The 16664-nt window shown below is 45.1% G+C and overlaps 2 protein-coding genes across 3 annotated transcripts in view; one reads left to right on the forward strand and one right to left on the reverse strand.

The window, feature by feature from the left end:
* The window catches only part of PRICKLE2 (prickle planar cell polarity protein 2), a 246066-nt gene that overhangs the window by 161455 nt on the left and 67947 nt on the right, over window positions 1-16664 (forward strand). For both annotated transcript variants that reach the window (XM_083723501.1, XM_083723502.1), the window contains one exon: window positions 5936-6119. In XM_083723501.1, coding sequence (XP_083579627.1) covers window positions 5936-6119 — 184 coding nt within the window. The remainder of the gene's footprint in view (window positions 1-5935; window positions 6120-16664) is intronic.
* LOC310837919 (uncharacterized protein C3orf49) overlaps window positions 1-16664 on the reverse strand; it is a 405030-nt gene that overhangs the window by 147109 nt on the left and 241257 nt on the right. The gene's annotated exons all lie outside the window — the stretch shown is intronic.

Consider the following 16664-nt stretch of genomic DNA (forward strand, 5'->3'; position numbering starts at 1 on the left):
TATATTATATTATATTATATTATATTATATTATATTATATTATATTATATTATATTATATTATATAGAATTATATTTGCAGGACTCCCTCCTTCCATCTCTCATGCGCGCGCGCGCGCACACACACACACACACACACACACACAGAGCAATGTCCTGTGTAAGTGAACAAAATAAGCATTTGATTGACAAGAAGTGTTTATTTCTCCAAGGTCCCTTTGCTGAAGAAACACTCCATCTGAGCTAGGTGAGCCCTCAAACCCGTGGTAGACAGTATACAGAATAAACGTTTGCGTTTTCAGATCCTCAGGCTCCCACAGCCTTCGGTGAGAAATGTGCGCTCAAGAATTCCATCCCGTAACAAAGCCAAAGGGAATTCTTGGAAATGAACCATTCTGTTTAACAGAGAGAGACGCTGAGAGAGCAGCTTGGCTTTCTAGTTGTTACAGAAAATATGGATACTGTTTTCACTAACAACCCTGGAATTCTCTGCCGTTGGGGAAGGCAGGGAGAGCTGTGCTTTAAAAAAAAAAGCACTGCACAGATAAAAGGCCTATTAATCAAAGAGCAAATATTGTTGTAAGCTGTGCTTGAGTCTGGGCTTATCAAATTAATGGGCTCCCCCACCGCCACCCCTCTTATATTTTTGTAAGAGCATGCATCTCTCCCCCCCCCCCACCTGCTCTGTGCTGTTTTTCTTTATATGGTAACGCGCTTGACATGCTAGCCAAGAATCGTGAGTTTTTCCAGACATGTACATTCTTCCTTCATGTGTTCCATTGGCTAAGCCCTATCTCTGCTGCATAGCATAACAGTAAATGCATTGTCAGCTCCCCTCTCTCTCTCTCTCTCTCTTGTGCTTTCCATTAGGAGGATAGAAGGACATTTATGAATAATATTCTGTGTCATGGGCGTTCATGAATCCAGGGGTACAGTTCTAGTTTTGTTTATGGCAGAGATCTCAATCCATCCAACTAGTTTTGAAAATGTGGCCTTCACCTCTTCAGGCTTTTGTTGTGTTTTTCATTTTAAAAAAACACAGCTCTTTTACTTCATAGCTGAGCAAGGATTTGAACCCAGGCCTTTGCCAGCCATTGTCAAATGCACGGTCCGTTAGTTACACCTTTTTTTGCTCGCATTCCAGTGCAGGATTTTTAACACAGCGAGAGAGGGATAAAAACAGTAGGAGTTTAAGCAGATTAAGGAAGCCCTGATCTCTCATCGCCTCAGGAGCAGGTGAGAAGTTAATAAGGTTATTCTGAAATCACCTTTGGGCAGCAGGGCTTGGCTGGCTTATGACTAAACCATTGGAGGAGTAGGCCTACCTCAGATTAATCCCGTGGAGTCTCACTTTAAACAGGGGGAGGCTGCCTGACGTTTAGATAAATCTTCTTGACCAGATGCTTTGAGGAGGTCAGGTTCCCCTCCCTGTCAACCCACTTTGAAGCAGCTTCAGTTCTCCTGTGGGCTTGGATGCACCAGTTAAACAGGGCTTAGAGCAAACCAGCCTTCTACTTCGTAAATTTTGGATCTGAAGGTGGGGAGGGAAATGCCCCACTGGTTTACAATGTCTCTACCGACGGTGAAGAGAACTGGAGGCTTTACATCTGCAGTTGCCCTGCTATCTCCTTGCCTCAGCTTCCTCTCTGTAATAAAGTCGTGATTATGACAATACAATATGACAATATGTCAGCAAGGACTGAAGAAAGGAGACCATATGGGCCCAAGGGTCAAGAGAGATAGTATACTTTCCACTCCACTGCCTAACAGTCTCCCTGCCTGAGCAGCAGTGGTATCTGTGGTGATGTTGGAGACCTCAAGAACATCTGCCTCATCATCAGCAGTGGCTCAGGATTTCTATGGCTGACAAGACAACAAGCCTTGAGATTCTCCAGATGTTCTCCACAGTTCTGTGGAAAAGCATATAAATACACACATATATAAATAATACTGGGGCATAAGAGAAAAGAGAAGAGAAATGATTACAAGGGGAATAGATTTTACAAAATTCACTCCTGAGACAGACTTAGCAGGAGCAATGACAATAGCTCCAGTGTTTAGCTCCAGGGCCCATGAGAAAGACTCCATGGGACTCCCTTCCTCAGTGAGCCTTCCTCCTCTCTGGAGCAGGTCTGGGGGCTCTTGTCAATGGGTCCTGCACTCGGCCCTCTCAGCAGATGCCTGACCATGCTGGTCATTAACGTCAGGCCTGGACAGGAGGCAAGAGAAGCAGAAATATTATTATCTCACACAGGTAACACCTTATGGAGAGGTGTGTTCATTGGCCAATTCTTTTTCGTTCCATCCCATGGAGCGTTCTGTCAACAAACAACTTCTTACCTGCCTCTTTCTGCATTTTGCTGATGCCATGGAAATTGCTGCAGCATCACACCAAGGTAGCAGGAGAAGGTGTGGATCACGCACAGGAGACTTCTCTGCTCGCCAGCGTTGCCTCTCCTGCAAGCTGGAGCAGCAGTTCTCCAAAATGGCCAAGGTCACTCAAGTTACCCCAGCAGCCTGGAAAGTAGTTGAAGTAAAGAACATGATAGCAGCCTGTTGGATGGGGCCAATGGGCCATCGTCCTGTTGTCACAGCGGCCAACCAGATGTCTTTGGGAAGCCCCTCAGCAGGACCTGAGTGGGACAGCCGTCTCCCCACTTGCAACTACTGTAATGTAAGAAAAGGCCCAGAGATCACTGCAATATTTCCTGGTTCTGATGATGTGGGTGGCATTGGCTGAACACAATACATCCACTTACCTTGCATCGCTATCCAGCTTGGCTTTTCTCTGGGAAAAGAGAAAATTGCTGTTTGTTTTCTTTTCCACTTTGCCTCCTGGTACCGCAGTTTATTTTATGACTTCCCTAAGCTTTAAATATTTCTGCTGCTCGCTGACATATTCTGCAGGGATCCATGTGATTAATAATCCTGGGAATGACGGTTAGTGAAATAGCACTAAGTTCCATGAGAATACCCATTTTTCAAACACTAAGCCTCTGATCCTCTAACCACCAACTTTCTTGAATAGTTGGCACTGGATATGATGGGGCTGCTCCAGAGCCGGTGCTGGCTTGAAGGATGATGAATGCATGCGGAGCTTAATAAATTGCCCTGCATGTTGAGTTGCTCAACATTATATATCATAAACAGAGATGGAGATGGCTGCTGAATCCATTGCTGTAGCGAAACGTATAGGGCCTTCATACAGTAGCTGATTAATTAAAGTATTCATATGAAATTGTGCTCTGATTGTTTTTTGAGGGTAACAGCCAGAGGCTGCGCCGAGGCGCTTTGACTAGCTAGATGCAAACCAGACACCCAGCTTGTATTTGCATCTGTGCGTATTTCAAATCTGATGAAAAGCAGGAAATGGAAAAACTTGGCAACTCTCCCTGGTTTGGCTTAGCAGAGCCTTTTGGCTTGGTGCATATTTGCGCTCCGTGGGCTGCAGGGAAGTTTAGGTTCATGTGCATCGGGGGTTAGTTTATTCCGGGGCCATGCGAAGCGACGGGTAAAATGAATTAAGAAAGTTTGCTGGGCGGGTTCACAGGAGAAGCAAAAGGTATGCAGCCTTCTGGAGGGGGGCGGTGCTCTCCTGGTGCTTTAGAAGCCCCCACTCCATTCCAATCCTAAATGTACAAAGGCTCCCCGGGAGCTCAGTGGTCAAGGGAAGTCTACGCATGCTCAGAAACACTCTCATGCAAATATACGTTCTATTGCTCTGGTGTGGAAGTGGCTGTGGAATAGTAGTTGTTAGCCGCTCTGAGCCCAGCTTCAGCTGGGGAGGGCGGGATACAAACAGAATATAAGAAATATAAATACAATAAATATAAATAAAATTTTATTATTTATTATTATTATGGTTTCTAGGGCTATATGTTTAATTGGGTGATCGATGAGATTAACATCACAATCTTTTACACACTTCCCTGTGTGTAATCTCCGCTAAACTCAGTAGGGCTTAATTCAGGGAATACATGCCCTGCTATAGATTAAAAACTGACTATAATTGTACCCCAATAAACTCGGACTTCATCTTTTTAAAAAATGTTTTCATTACAGGCACTTTTCTTTCACATTAGGTTGAGAATGCTCCTTTATAATCTAAGGCAGAGATGGGACAACATGTAGGTTTCCCACCTTGATCTAAAGTGATAAGAGTTTTCTTTTAAAAAAAATTTCAGAACCATTGTTTTTTGTCGTTTAGTCATGTCTGACTCTTCATGGGGCTTGAATAACTCAGAGAAGCTATGAGTTATGCCGTGCAGGGCCACCCAAGACGGACAGGTCATAGTGGAGAGTTTTGACTAAATGTGATCCACCTGGAGCAGGAACCGGCAAGCCACTCCAGTATCCCTGCCAAGAAAACTTCATGGACAAAAACTATTGTTTTACTCATGTGCAAATTTAACAAATACACGAAAATTGACTTCTTTTATTGCATGATGGGCAGCCTTAGTTTTTTGTCCTATTCTGTTGTGCCTTTACAGAACAGGTCTGCAAAGCATTACAGAAGAAGGTGTGAGATTCGCCTCCAGAATATTCTAAGGGGAATTAACTGCAAGAATTTAAAGAGGTGCATATTGACCTTCCAAAGGTCTATCATTCTGCTGGGTCCCTTTCATAGAATCATAGAATTGGAAGGGTCCCAAGGGTCATCTAGTCCAACCGTCTGCAATGCAGCAACCTCAACTTTGCCCAGTCCCTGGTTCAATCGAAGCTTTGTTTGCGTCAGAGATTGGCCCTAGCATTTATTGACAGAGCACAGGCTCAAATGTGTTAGCGTATGAAGCCACAAGCAGACTGAAGTGGTCCTGAGTAGATGCTGACTGCATTTCCTTTGTTGCCAAGTAACACAGCCTTGTATTTATCTGAAACCCAGGAGAGAGACTGCCAGTCAGAGTAGACAATACTGAGGTATATGGACCAATGGTTTGTCTCAGCATAAGACAGCTTCCTTGGTTCCTGTGAGTAGCCGTATCTGTCAGCCAAATGGGCTTCTAGAAGGATGTACATATGTTTGTGTGTTGGTGAAACAGCAGAGGTGTGACAGACATAGTCAGCTCAATGAGCCATGCAGACAAGTGCCGAAAGGAAATCCTTGTTATCCCAGGGAAATGTTTTTCTTCTGCTTGAAGCACCTTAGCTGGTGATGGAGATTCACAGCCTCCCATATGCCGAGAGTATTTGCTGACTCCGAGCTATGGCCCCTCTCCTTGCAAAGTGGACTTCAACGGCGATCTTATGTCAAGGCAGCAGTTGCCAGAGTGTGACTTCCATCGCTCCAACCCACCCCCCCATCTCATTTGACACCACCATATTTATGATCTCCTGTCATTGTAATGGAATTTGCCATGCTAAGCTTTTCTGTTTACACTGACGTTTAGCATACTGTATGTGTTAGTTCTTTGGCTTGCGGATTTGGACATGCTGATGATCTGGCGCTGTGCGTGTATTTATGGGCGCTGTCAAAGGAGAGGAAAGTGAAGAGGTGTATCCCAGATCATCTGTCAAATGTGTTTGACCCTTAAATCCCCCAAGGCTGGCTCAGCGTGGGTGGTCCAGTGTTCATTGTTTTCCCACCCACACCCTCCACACCCACACCCCAAAATGAAGGAATGACGTAGGGATTTAAAACTGCTTTGGGGTGCATTGGCATTTTGTCAAGGACAGGTTGCTGTTAACATTTGGAGAGCGTCCTTCACTCATCTTGTTCAAGCTTATTATAGACAGCTGCTTTATCCAGGCCCGGGGGGTAGGGAGAACAAAAAAAAACTGGATAGGAGTAATTAAAACTACATCTCATAGAATCCATGGCCTTACGCTAGGCAAAATGAGCTTGCACCAGGGTTATCCAACTTCTGTTGATGGGCATAAATCCTTACAGCAGAGGCTGACCTTTCGTCTCTTTGCTTTTTCCTCCCCTTCCCTTCCAGGAAGATTTGCCGGCACTGCAAGTGTCCCCAGGCAGAGCACTTTGAAACAGTGATGCCTTTGGAAATGGAGAAGACCGTGACCAAGCTGATGTTTGACTTCCAGCGGAATTCGACTTCGGATGATGACTCAGGTTGTGCCTTGGAAGAATATGCTTGGGTTCCTCCAGGGCTGAAGCCGGAACAGGTACACTTCATGGTGCATGCAAGTGATAAGGTCCTGCCAGTCAAAATGGTTTTACCTGTGACTATCTAAAAAGAAATGAGGTGGAGGGCACTGTCAGTCCTTGAAATCCCTTCATTACAACCATCTTGCAAATGCTCTGGGCAGGCAAGAATATATTCCTCATAAAAAGGTAAAGAGACCCCTGACCGTTAAGTCCAGTCGCCGATGACTCTGGGGTTGTGCGCTCATCTTGCTCTATAGGCCGAGGGAGCTGGCGTTTGTCCGCAGACAGCTTCTGGGTCATGTGGTCAGCATGACTAAGCTGCTTCTGGTGAACCAGAGCAGCGTTCAGAAACGCCGTTTACCTTCCCGCTGGAGCGATATCTATTTATCTACTTGCACTTTGATGTGCTTTCAAACTGCTAGGTTGGCAGGAGATATTCCTCATACACATAGCCAAAACACTGGCATCATCTCCCGCAATGGCATCACCCTTCCTCTAAATAACACTGCAAAAGATTGTGATTTGTTGGTGATTCACTTCTTGCTGTGGGGCTATTTCCTTGCCAGAGTGGTGCATGCTCTAGTTATCTCCCACTTGGACTACTGCAATGTGCTCTACGTGGGGCTGCCTTTGAAGGTGACCCGGAAACTGCAATTAATCCAGAATGCGGCCGCTAGACTGGTGACTGGGAGTGGCTGCCGGGACCACATAACACCGGTCCTGAGAGATCTGCATTGGCTCCCAGTACGTTTCTGAGCACAATTCAAAGTGTTGGTGCTGACCTTTAAAGCCCTAAATGGCCTCGGTCCTGTATACCTGAAGGAGCGTCTCCACCCCCATCGTTTAGCCCGGACACTGTGATCCAGCGCCGAGGGCCTTTTGGCGGTTCCCTCATTGCGAGAATTGAGGTTACAGAAGCCCTTCTCGGTAGTGGCGCCCACCCTGTGGAACACCCTCCCTTCAGATGTGAAGGAAATAAGCAGATATCCTAACTTTTTTTTTTTAAAAGCTTTTATTTTCAATGCAAAATCGTAACAAAAATTACAAACATTGAATCCAAAATAGTACTATACAGACAAAAATCCCCGGCACCTAAAAAACAAAACAAAACAAACAAACAAACAAAAGAAAAAAAAAACAGAAAAAGAAAAAAAAGGGGGGCAAAGGAAACAAGACTAAACAAAAACGAAAAAACACACATCTACAAAGCAAAACCATATCATAATATACATAAACATAAATTGACTTCCTTCCTTTGTTCTAAGACCTCCAAAGATATTTACTCTTACTGTATTGTTGTGTCTAATTAGATTACTTCCATCTTTATGCTTTTTTACATCATTTTTCTTGTTCTTTAACCCTGTAAAGCATCATTCATTACATACCAATATACTGACTCCAGAACAATGTTTTTTCATATACTCTTTAGCACAACCCCATTCTTTTAATAGTTTCTGGTCCGATTGTCCCCTTATGTAAGCTGTAAGTCTTGCCAGATTTATGTATTCACAAAATTTAATTTGCCAATCTTTCACTGATGGAATTTTTCTGCTTTTCCAGTTTTTAGCTATAAGCATCCTGGCAGCTGTTGTTGCATAAAGGAATATTTTCCTTTGATTTTCGGGGATATCATTTGTAATTAAACCTAAAAGGAATGCCTCCGGTTTTTTACTAAAAGATATTTTAAACATCCTTTTGAGTTCTTCATAGATTTCGTTCCAGAATTGTTTAATGGGTCGGCATTCCCACCACATGTGGAACATTGTTCCTATTTCTTTTTTACATCTCCAACAGGTATTCGATTTTAATTTGTAAATTTTTGCCAATTTTACTGGAGTTAAGTACCATTGGTACACCATTTTCATAAAATTTTCTCTTATTGTATAACATGCCGTGAATTTGATGTCATATTTCCATAATTTCTCCCATTGATCCAGCCGAATTACATATCCTATATCACATGCCCATTTGATCATAACTTCTTTTATTTCTTCATCCTTTAATTCCCATTCCAATAATAAATTATACATTCTGGATATATATTTTTTTGAGTTTTGTAATAATACTTTTTGTAATTTTGATTCTTCTTTTTCAAATCCTATTACTTTATCCTGGTTAAATATTTGTGCAATTTGGTGATATTGAAGCCATGTGGTACAGTATTGGGTCACCGCGTCATATGGTCTTAGTTTTAATTGGCCCTGTTCTTCCTTTAGGAGCTGCTGGTAAGTTGCCATTCTTCCTGTAGTATTTTTCTTTTTAACTGATATTACTTCTAGCGGTGAGACCCACCATGGAGTTTTTGGTTCTAACAACCTTCTATGTCTCACCCAGACCTTGTATAATGCATTTCTAATTACATGGCTTAGAAATTCTTTATGGACTGCCACTTTGTTATAAATTAGATAGGCATGCCAACCATATCTGTTGTTCCATCCCTCCAAATCCAAAATGTCGCTGTTATCCAATTTGATCCAATCCTTGATCCAAGTAAAGCATGCTGCATCGTAATATAGTCTCAGGTCTGGGAGTCCAAAACCTCCCCGCTCTTTTATGTCAGTTAATAATTTATATTTGATCCGTGGCTTTTTGCCTTGCCATATAAATTTTGTTAAGTCCATTTTCCATTTCTTAAAACAATCATCTTTACCTATTATGGGAATCATTTGAAAAAGGAACAGAAGTTTTGGTAAGATATTCATTTTAATAGCCGAAATTCTACCCCAGAGTGTTAATTTCAGTCTTGTCCAAGTTTCCATAGAAGCAGACTAACTTTAAAAGACATCTGAAGGCAGCCCTGTTTAGGGAAGTTTTTAATATTTAATGTTGTATTGTTTTTAACACTCGATTGGGAGCCGCTCAGAGTGGCTGGGGAAACTCAGCTAGATGGGTGGGGTATAAATAATAAATTATTATTATTATTATTATTATTATTATTATTATATTATATTCCTTAGTGCTGATGGTTACAGCTGTGTGTACGAAGATACTCTTTCATCTATGGGAGGTCCTTGGTCATATGAACACTATTTTTAATAGAGATATAAAACAATGACAGTTTTGCTAGTCATCGAGGCACTTAAAACAGCTGTAGCGCAGGTGACGCTGACCTGGACTTTGGCTTAGTGTGTTGAGCACATGGTAGTCATTTCGACAGAGCTTCCTAGATGAGCTTGTTGGTTATACTCGATTGGTTGCAGCTGAACCAGGCTTGTTCCAGCAAACAGCACAGTTATGACTGAACGGCCTCCTGAACCACCTGTGGTGACCTAAGATGGAGGAGTGAAGGAGAAGGTTTGGACTGATTAATATGATTTTTAGAATTCACAGGCAGCCCGTTCAACCTAAGAGACTCTGAAGGAGGCTGACATTTAAGACCATGCAAAATATATCCATAAAACAGCACTCCAGATAAAGTGACTAGCAGCACAGGAGTAGATAACATGGCGTCCTCCATGTTTTACAGACTGCAGCTCCCATCAGCTCCAGCAAGAGATTGCGGGAACTGTAAGCCAACAAGATCTGGAGGGCAACATATTGGCTCCCCCAGGGGCAGGGGCTAGAACGCTGGGCTTAGGCTGAAAAGATCCAGATTCAAATATCCTTTCAGCCACTGGGTTTCCTTGGACCAGTCGCACCCACTTAGCCAATTGAACGAGGAAGCATATATGGCTACTGTTTAGCCCCTTGGAGATAGTAAGCTAGGAAGCAACTTCAGAGCTCTGCCAAAGTGCCTGGCTAACTGCGAGTGAGGCTACTTGGGAGGAAGGGGAAGCGCATGGAAACACCTTTGTGGACCAGGACCTAACCAAGAGCCTCCAGCTGCTGCTCCTCCTATACAGGCACCCAGTCTGAGCGGCTTCATTCCTGAATCTGCAGCTCTCCTTCAAGCTGCAGGCTGCCTGACCTGGGGAAATGGACAAAGGCTATGTAATTGGTGACAGATGACCCCCGGCTCAAATTAAGCACTCCACATTGACACTCCAAAGAGGGTCAAGGTCAGGGTCAGCCCTGATTGCTAGCGTATGGTTCATTACGCCAGCTCCTCAGGCAGGATTGTGAAAAGGCTACCATTACTCTCTTGCCGTAGGATGCTGTTAAGAAGCTGAGCATGTCTTTCGTTGTGGTAGTGCAGGGCACACATGCAACCATGTGCACCAGGAGGATAATAGCAATGGTATAACCCTGTCAGAAGATGATTAATTCTACAGCGCATGGCATTTGAAGGGAAAGGAAGTGTCTGGTGCTCCCACGATTCGAGAGAGCATGTCTCCCGTACCCCTGAAAAATCAAACGTCTTCTTCTTGTGCTGTTTCAGATTTGCTGGAAAAAGTGTTCCAGTGCCTAATACGAGCCTTTTCTTTTGCCAGTCAGGGACATTAATAAGACGGATGTACCAAGGCACGCTGCCAGTGTAAAACATTTACATGTTTCTATTACTTACACTTTGCTTGATTCATTCAGCCTTTCCCATGATCATTTTACACTTGAGACCCGGAGCTTAATTTGCCAAGGACGTTGCAAATGTGGCTAGCTCGGATAATTGCTATGGTAATCGTTTTCAAATCATCCAAAGGAGGCCAAAAGCCTTCCTTCTCATTGCTATAATGTGTTCTTTGAACTTGAATCTGATGCTTTCCTCTTGGCTTGGTTCAAAAACTGTCCTGCAATCCCTGAAATGTTTTGGCGCTCCCTTTCCTGTAGGTTGTAAATATTATCTGATTGGAGAAGTTCAAGCTTTTCTTTTTCTTTCCCTCTCTTCCCCCGCTTTTCCTGCAAACTCTATAGTGTTGTGCTGTGAAGATCTTGGCTCCTTAACGTTACAGTTATCCTAAGCTGGATCTTATAAATTCAAAGGTAGTGAGGACCTCTGCCATTCTTAACAAATTATATATGTTTTTCTCTGTGCCTGCTGAATGACTGGGGAAAGGGGGCTACAATTTAGAGGGGGTGCAATTTAGAAGAGTGCACATCCTTGCTGCTTTCCCTCAAGTATTGCCTTCTCAGAAGGTGTCCGCCTCCATCCCGAGCCTTCAAACGCTTTTAACTCTCCTTTAGTGAAATCCTCAGTGCGAATGTCTTGACATTAGAGTCTTTAAAAGGGGGGAAATGGAAGAAGAACGCAGCAGAAAATGGGCTGGCAGCGCTTCTCTCCTTGTTGTGTCTTAGTAATTTGAAGGCCCAGGACTTTGGCGTAGTCTGTGATTTGAAGGCATGAGAACAGCAAATGAAGCTGCATTATTGCTCCTTAGCAACATACTCTCTGCCTGTAGGTGCTTAGCAACAGGTGATCTTTCTTTCCTGGTGTGCAGGCACTAGATTCCTACATATGAACAGGATTTAATGGTCTAGATGAGGAGTTGGGTAGTGTAGGGCACTGCTTCCACCTTCTGCAAGGTCTGGAGAGGCTCTTGCAAGTGATACAAAGGTATGCCACTTAGGACCAAAGTGTCTCAAAACCTATAGGGTTTTTGCAGAACAACATGTAGGAAGACCATTTGGGCGCCTTTGGGAGGAATGGTAGGATATATATTCTAGTAATAAGTAGTAGTATTAGTCCTAGGGACGTGGGTGGTGCTGTGGTCTAAACCACAGAACCTACGGCTTGCCAATCAGAAGGTCGGTGGTTTGAATCCCTGCGATGGGGTGAGCTCCCGTTGCTCGGTCCCTGCTCCTGCCAACCTAGCAGTTCAAAAGCACATCAAAGTGCAAGTAGATAAATAGGTACCGCTTCGGCGGGAAGGTAAACGGCATTTCCGTGCGCTGCTCTGGTTCACCAGAAGCAGCTTAGTCAATGCTGGCCACATGACCTGGAAGCTGTATGCAACCCCAGAGTCGACCGTGACTGGACTTAACGGTCAGGGGTCCCTTTACCTTTACCTTTAGTAGTCTTCCACAGTCTCCTGAGACAGACGGATGTCAACAAGCAACAAGTATTTCCCTCTCCATTTGCTAGCTGGACTGGTGCCTGGACTTGGTTGTAGGCTAGATGAGGGCCAATAAACAGACACTCAATCCTGGCAAAATGGAGGTGCTGTTTGTGGGTGGTTCTGGAGTCCAGATAATTGGCCTGTTTTGGATGGAGTCATACTTCCCCTGGAAGAGCAGGTTCATAGTCTAGGGATGCTCCTGGATCCATCTTTGTCTCCAGAGGCCCAGGTAACCGTTTCTCTACTGGGATAACCTGACCATTGTTGTCTATGTGCTGATAATCTCCAGCCTGGATTACTACAATGTGCTGTATGTGGGGCTGCCCTTGAGGCTGCCCTGGAAGTTGCCCTGGATTGCAGTGGCTTGACTGCCAATATGTTGCCCCGTTGTGGGAAGAATTGCACTGGCTGCCAATTAGCTATGGAACTAAGTTCAAGGTGCTGGTTTTGTTGTATAAATCCATACAGATTGAGACCAGAATACAGTGGTACCTCGGTTTTCAAACATCTCTGTTGACGAACATTTCAGTTTACGAATGCCGTAAACCCGGAAGTAAATGCTTCTGTTTTCGAACACGCCTCGGAAGTCGAACATGCCACATGGCTTCTGCTGAGTGCAGAATCTTGAGGCCGAGCTGTCAGCTGTTGAGTTCTGAGCACCCACACAACACAGAGGTGATATTTGGGCTTATTTGGTGTCTGTGTGCAATCAGTCTGTGCTTATCTCATCTCAGGAGCACTCGTGCAACCAGTTTGGGAAACCGGGCCTTGGTTTTCAAACGTTTCAGAACTTGAACGTTCTTCCGGAGCGGATTGCGTTTGAAAACCTAGGTACCACTGTACCTGAAATATCACCTCACCCCTTACATGCTCCGCAGGTGAGGGCCTCCTGTAGGCCATCTTGTGAGGAGGACTGTTGCACACAGTGTAGGAACTGGGCCTTTTGTATTGTGGCACTTATATGTTGGAATTCATTCCCCTTGAATATTAGACAGGTGCTGTCTCTGTTGTTTTTCCAGCACCTGCCACAGGCCTTTCTCTTTCAACAAGCCTTTTAAGTAGAGATCTTTCCCCTTCCACATATGTATTAGAACTGTTCTTAAGATAGAGCCCCACTGGATTAGGGCAATGGCCCACAGAGTCCAGCATGTTCTCACACGTGTCATCTGGATGCCTGTACGAAACTCACAAGCAACACCTGAGCGCAAGAGCACTCTCCCCTCCTGCAGTTTCCGGCAACCAGTGTTCAGAAGCATTTTTGGCCACCAAAGCAAGGCAAACATAGCCACCACCATGGCTTAGTGGCCTTATCCCCCACGAAGTTGCCTAATCCACCTTTTTAAACCATCCAATTCATTTTACTGTCTTAGGCTGCTGTGATGGGATGATGAGCTGCTTGTGCATAAAAGCGTAGTCCCTCAGAGTTTGCCCAGATTAGCAAAGCTCTGTCTATAGCGGAGCCCCTTAAGCATGGCTCCCTCAGTCGCTGGCAGAATCCGACAGTGGGCGTTTGCGGAATCTCTTCCAACATAAAAGCTCCTTAACGGAAACGCGTCTTCTGGACTCTTGGCACGACAGTTTCCGGCGAGGGGTGGGTGTCCCCATAGGAGGTCCTGAAACCTCCTCACTGTTCTCGCTAGAAGTGTCCCTGAGCCATCCCTCCGACTCACTTTCCCTCGGAGCTCCTTCTCTCCCCCTGCTGGTTCCCTCCTCTGCTGCTAGGTCTCTCCTAGCCTCCGTGAGCCCTTCCACCACCTGCCCTTCCGATGGCAGTTCCCTGACAGCTGCTTTGGGCTCACTCACTGGATCATCACTTTGTCATGGGGATGGGGATGTGGTGATGTACCGTATTTTTCGCTCTATAGGACACACCAGACCATAGGAGGAGGAGAACAGGTGCGTTCAAGGTACATTCACCCAAAGCCTCCGGAGCGCAGTTCCTGCTGCGCTCTAGAGGCTTCAGGTGGCTACCTTGGAAGCCTGGAGAGTGAGAGGGGTCGGCGCGCACTGACCCCTCTCGCTCTCCAGGCTTCAGTGAAGCTCTCCCGCTGCCCTGTGGAAGCTTTGCGCAGCCATCCCCAAGCTAGAACAGCGAGATGGAGCGCTCTGCAGCGCTCCGTCTCACTGTTCTGGCTTCGGGGACAGCCTTTCTAGCCCCTGCAGGGCAGCGGGGTGAAGACAGCCCGCTGCCCTGCAGAGGCTTTGCGCAGCTAGCCCCAAGCTAGAAGAGCGAGACGGAGTGCTCCGCAGAGCTCCATCTCCCTTTGGGCTTAGCTGCGCAGCCTGCATTCGCTCTATAGGACGCACACACATTTCCCCTTCATTTTTGGAGGGGAAAAAGTGTGTCCTATAGAGCGAAAAATACGGTATATCCCTCCTTTGGGAGGGATATACATTTAATAAATAAATAACAGGTGCCAGGTTACATTAGGCTTTCATTCTGCCGTGATATTACATTGGATGTAGTTCTGTGAGGTAGTCCGATAGCTAGCGCTCTTGCTAACTTTAATCAGAGCTAGAGATCTGAAGCCAACTGTTTGTTCTTCCCTAGACCACAGCCCCTCTCGACAGGACACGTTAGCCCTGCTTGGCACCCCATCGTTTTTGGCTGGGTGTAAATGTGTCCTTCAACTCTGATAATGCCTCTTGAGTGTCCAGATGGAGAGGCCTGGGCAACTGTGTTCTGCAACCCACTCATTTGCTCAGGCTGAGCAATTTTCAGGCTCCTTTCCAGTGCACCTTTCTGTATCTTTTTTTTATTTCCAACCGCACACAACTTCTCTGTCTTATTCGCCGTGTGAAATTCACTGAATCTGTGTCTCTTGTTGACTCTTCCACACAGCGGTTAGATTGTCTGTGAATATATATCTCATAACGTCACGGCCACTGGCTAAGGGAAACTTAATGGGCAACGAGCAACACATTTTTATACTGGTTTAATTTCGACCGCAGAAATAGATGGGGAGAGGGATTTCACAGCTTATAAAGACGCAAGAGATAAGACAGAATTTTGATTTCCTCCTAGAGGAAACTGCATGAATAGAACCAGATCTCCAGCTGATGTAAATAAGCCTAGTTTGATGCTTCGGTGGAGCTGCATTGATTTATTCCAGCTGAACATCTGGTTCATAATTTATGGCCAAGCACTACAGACCTCTTCGTTGCTGCGCTGTTAAATTTCATAGGGTTCTTGAGAATTCACAGTATGCTGGGTGTACGTGGTGGAACCTTCATGGTCTGAGCTTGAGGAACCCTGGTTATCTGGCTTCCACGCTTTCTCTCCTCCCAAGAAGAAATACAAATTTATTCAGTACTGTATTTCTCTTGGATTGGTTTAAATGGCAGTAGAAACCAGCTCGCACAGGAACCAGGACCATTGGTGCATCTATCTCAGTATTGTGTACGCCAGCCATGTTCCTTCCAGGAGTTTTGGGATACAATTCCCATCATCCCTGAGCATCAGCCACGTTGGCTGGGGCTGACCAGAGTTGTGATCCAGAATATCTGGAGAGCAGCAGACTGGAGAAGGCTAGTCTACGCTGACTGGCATCAGCACTCTTAAACACAACTCTCCAACAAACAAAGAGCTGGGGAAGGTCTCCTGCCAACCTTCTGCCGCCTAGTACAGAGTCTCTGCTAATGGCACATATCCCCACCTTCATTTGCTTAGTGACTGGGCCATCCTCAGCAATTGCATCCCTGTTGCATGGGATTTGGTTAAATTCTAACCTGGTTCTAGGAATTTTGGGGAGTCTTGTCCCCCCCCAAAAAAAAACATACAACAATATCAAGACTTCCCTGAAGATAGAAGCATAGCATATCAAGGAGGATAGGCTAACCCTTCTCCCTGATGTCTAGTGTCTTGTGTGCAGGGGTTTTTCTACACGGAGGAGCACTTCACAAATGGACAGACATAATATTGGACAGTTGAATTGTTGTTGTTTAGTCATTTAGTCGTGTCCGACTCTTCGTGACCCCATGGACCAGAGCACGCCAGGCACTCCTGTCTTCCACTGCCTCCGGCAGTTTGGTCAAACTCATGTTGGTAGCTTCGAGAACGCTGTCCAACCATCTTGTCCTCTGTCGTCCCCTTCTCCTTGTGCCCTCCATCTTTCCCAACATCAGGGTCTTTTCCAGGAAGTCTTCTCTTCTCATGAGGTGGCCAAAGTATTGGAGTCTTAGCTTCATGACCTGTCCTTCCAGTGAGCACTCAGGGCTGATTTCCTTAAGAATGGAGAGGTTTGATCTTCTTGCAGTCCATGGGACTCTCAAGAGTCTCCTCCAGCACCATAATTCAAAAGCATCAATTCTTCGGTGATCAGTCTTCTTTATGGTCCAGCTCTCACTTCCATACATCACTACTGGGAAGACCATAGCTTTAACTATATGGACCTTTGTTGGCAAGGTGATGTCTGCTTTTTAGGAATAGGTTTAAGAATTTAAGAATAGGTTTTTGTATTTTCAGGTTTTGTTCAATGACTGCTTCTCATGCAGAGGGCATAAATCCATGCTTGGCACAAAGTAAACAGGCTGGAGCAGGAATTTATTCTTATTATGCCGATTCATCAAATGGGTAGGAAAGCTGACCTCCCCACCCCTCAAATTACAGACTACATTCAAATTAAGGATTCC

The sequence above is a fragment of the Podarcis gaigeae genome, assembly GCF_964106915.1.
Source record: "Podarcis gaigeae genome assembly, chromosome: 2".
Taxonomy (NCBI): Eukaryota; Metazoa; Chordata; class Lepidosauria; order Squamata; family Lacertidae; genus Podarcis; species Podarcis gaigeae.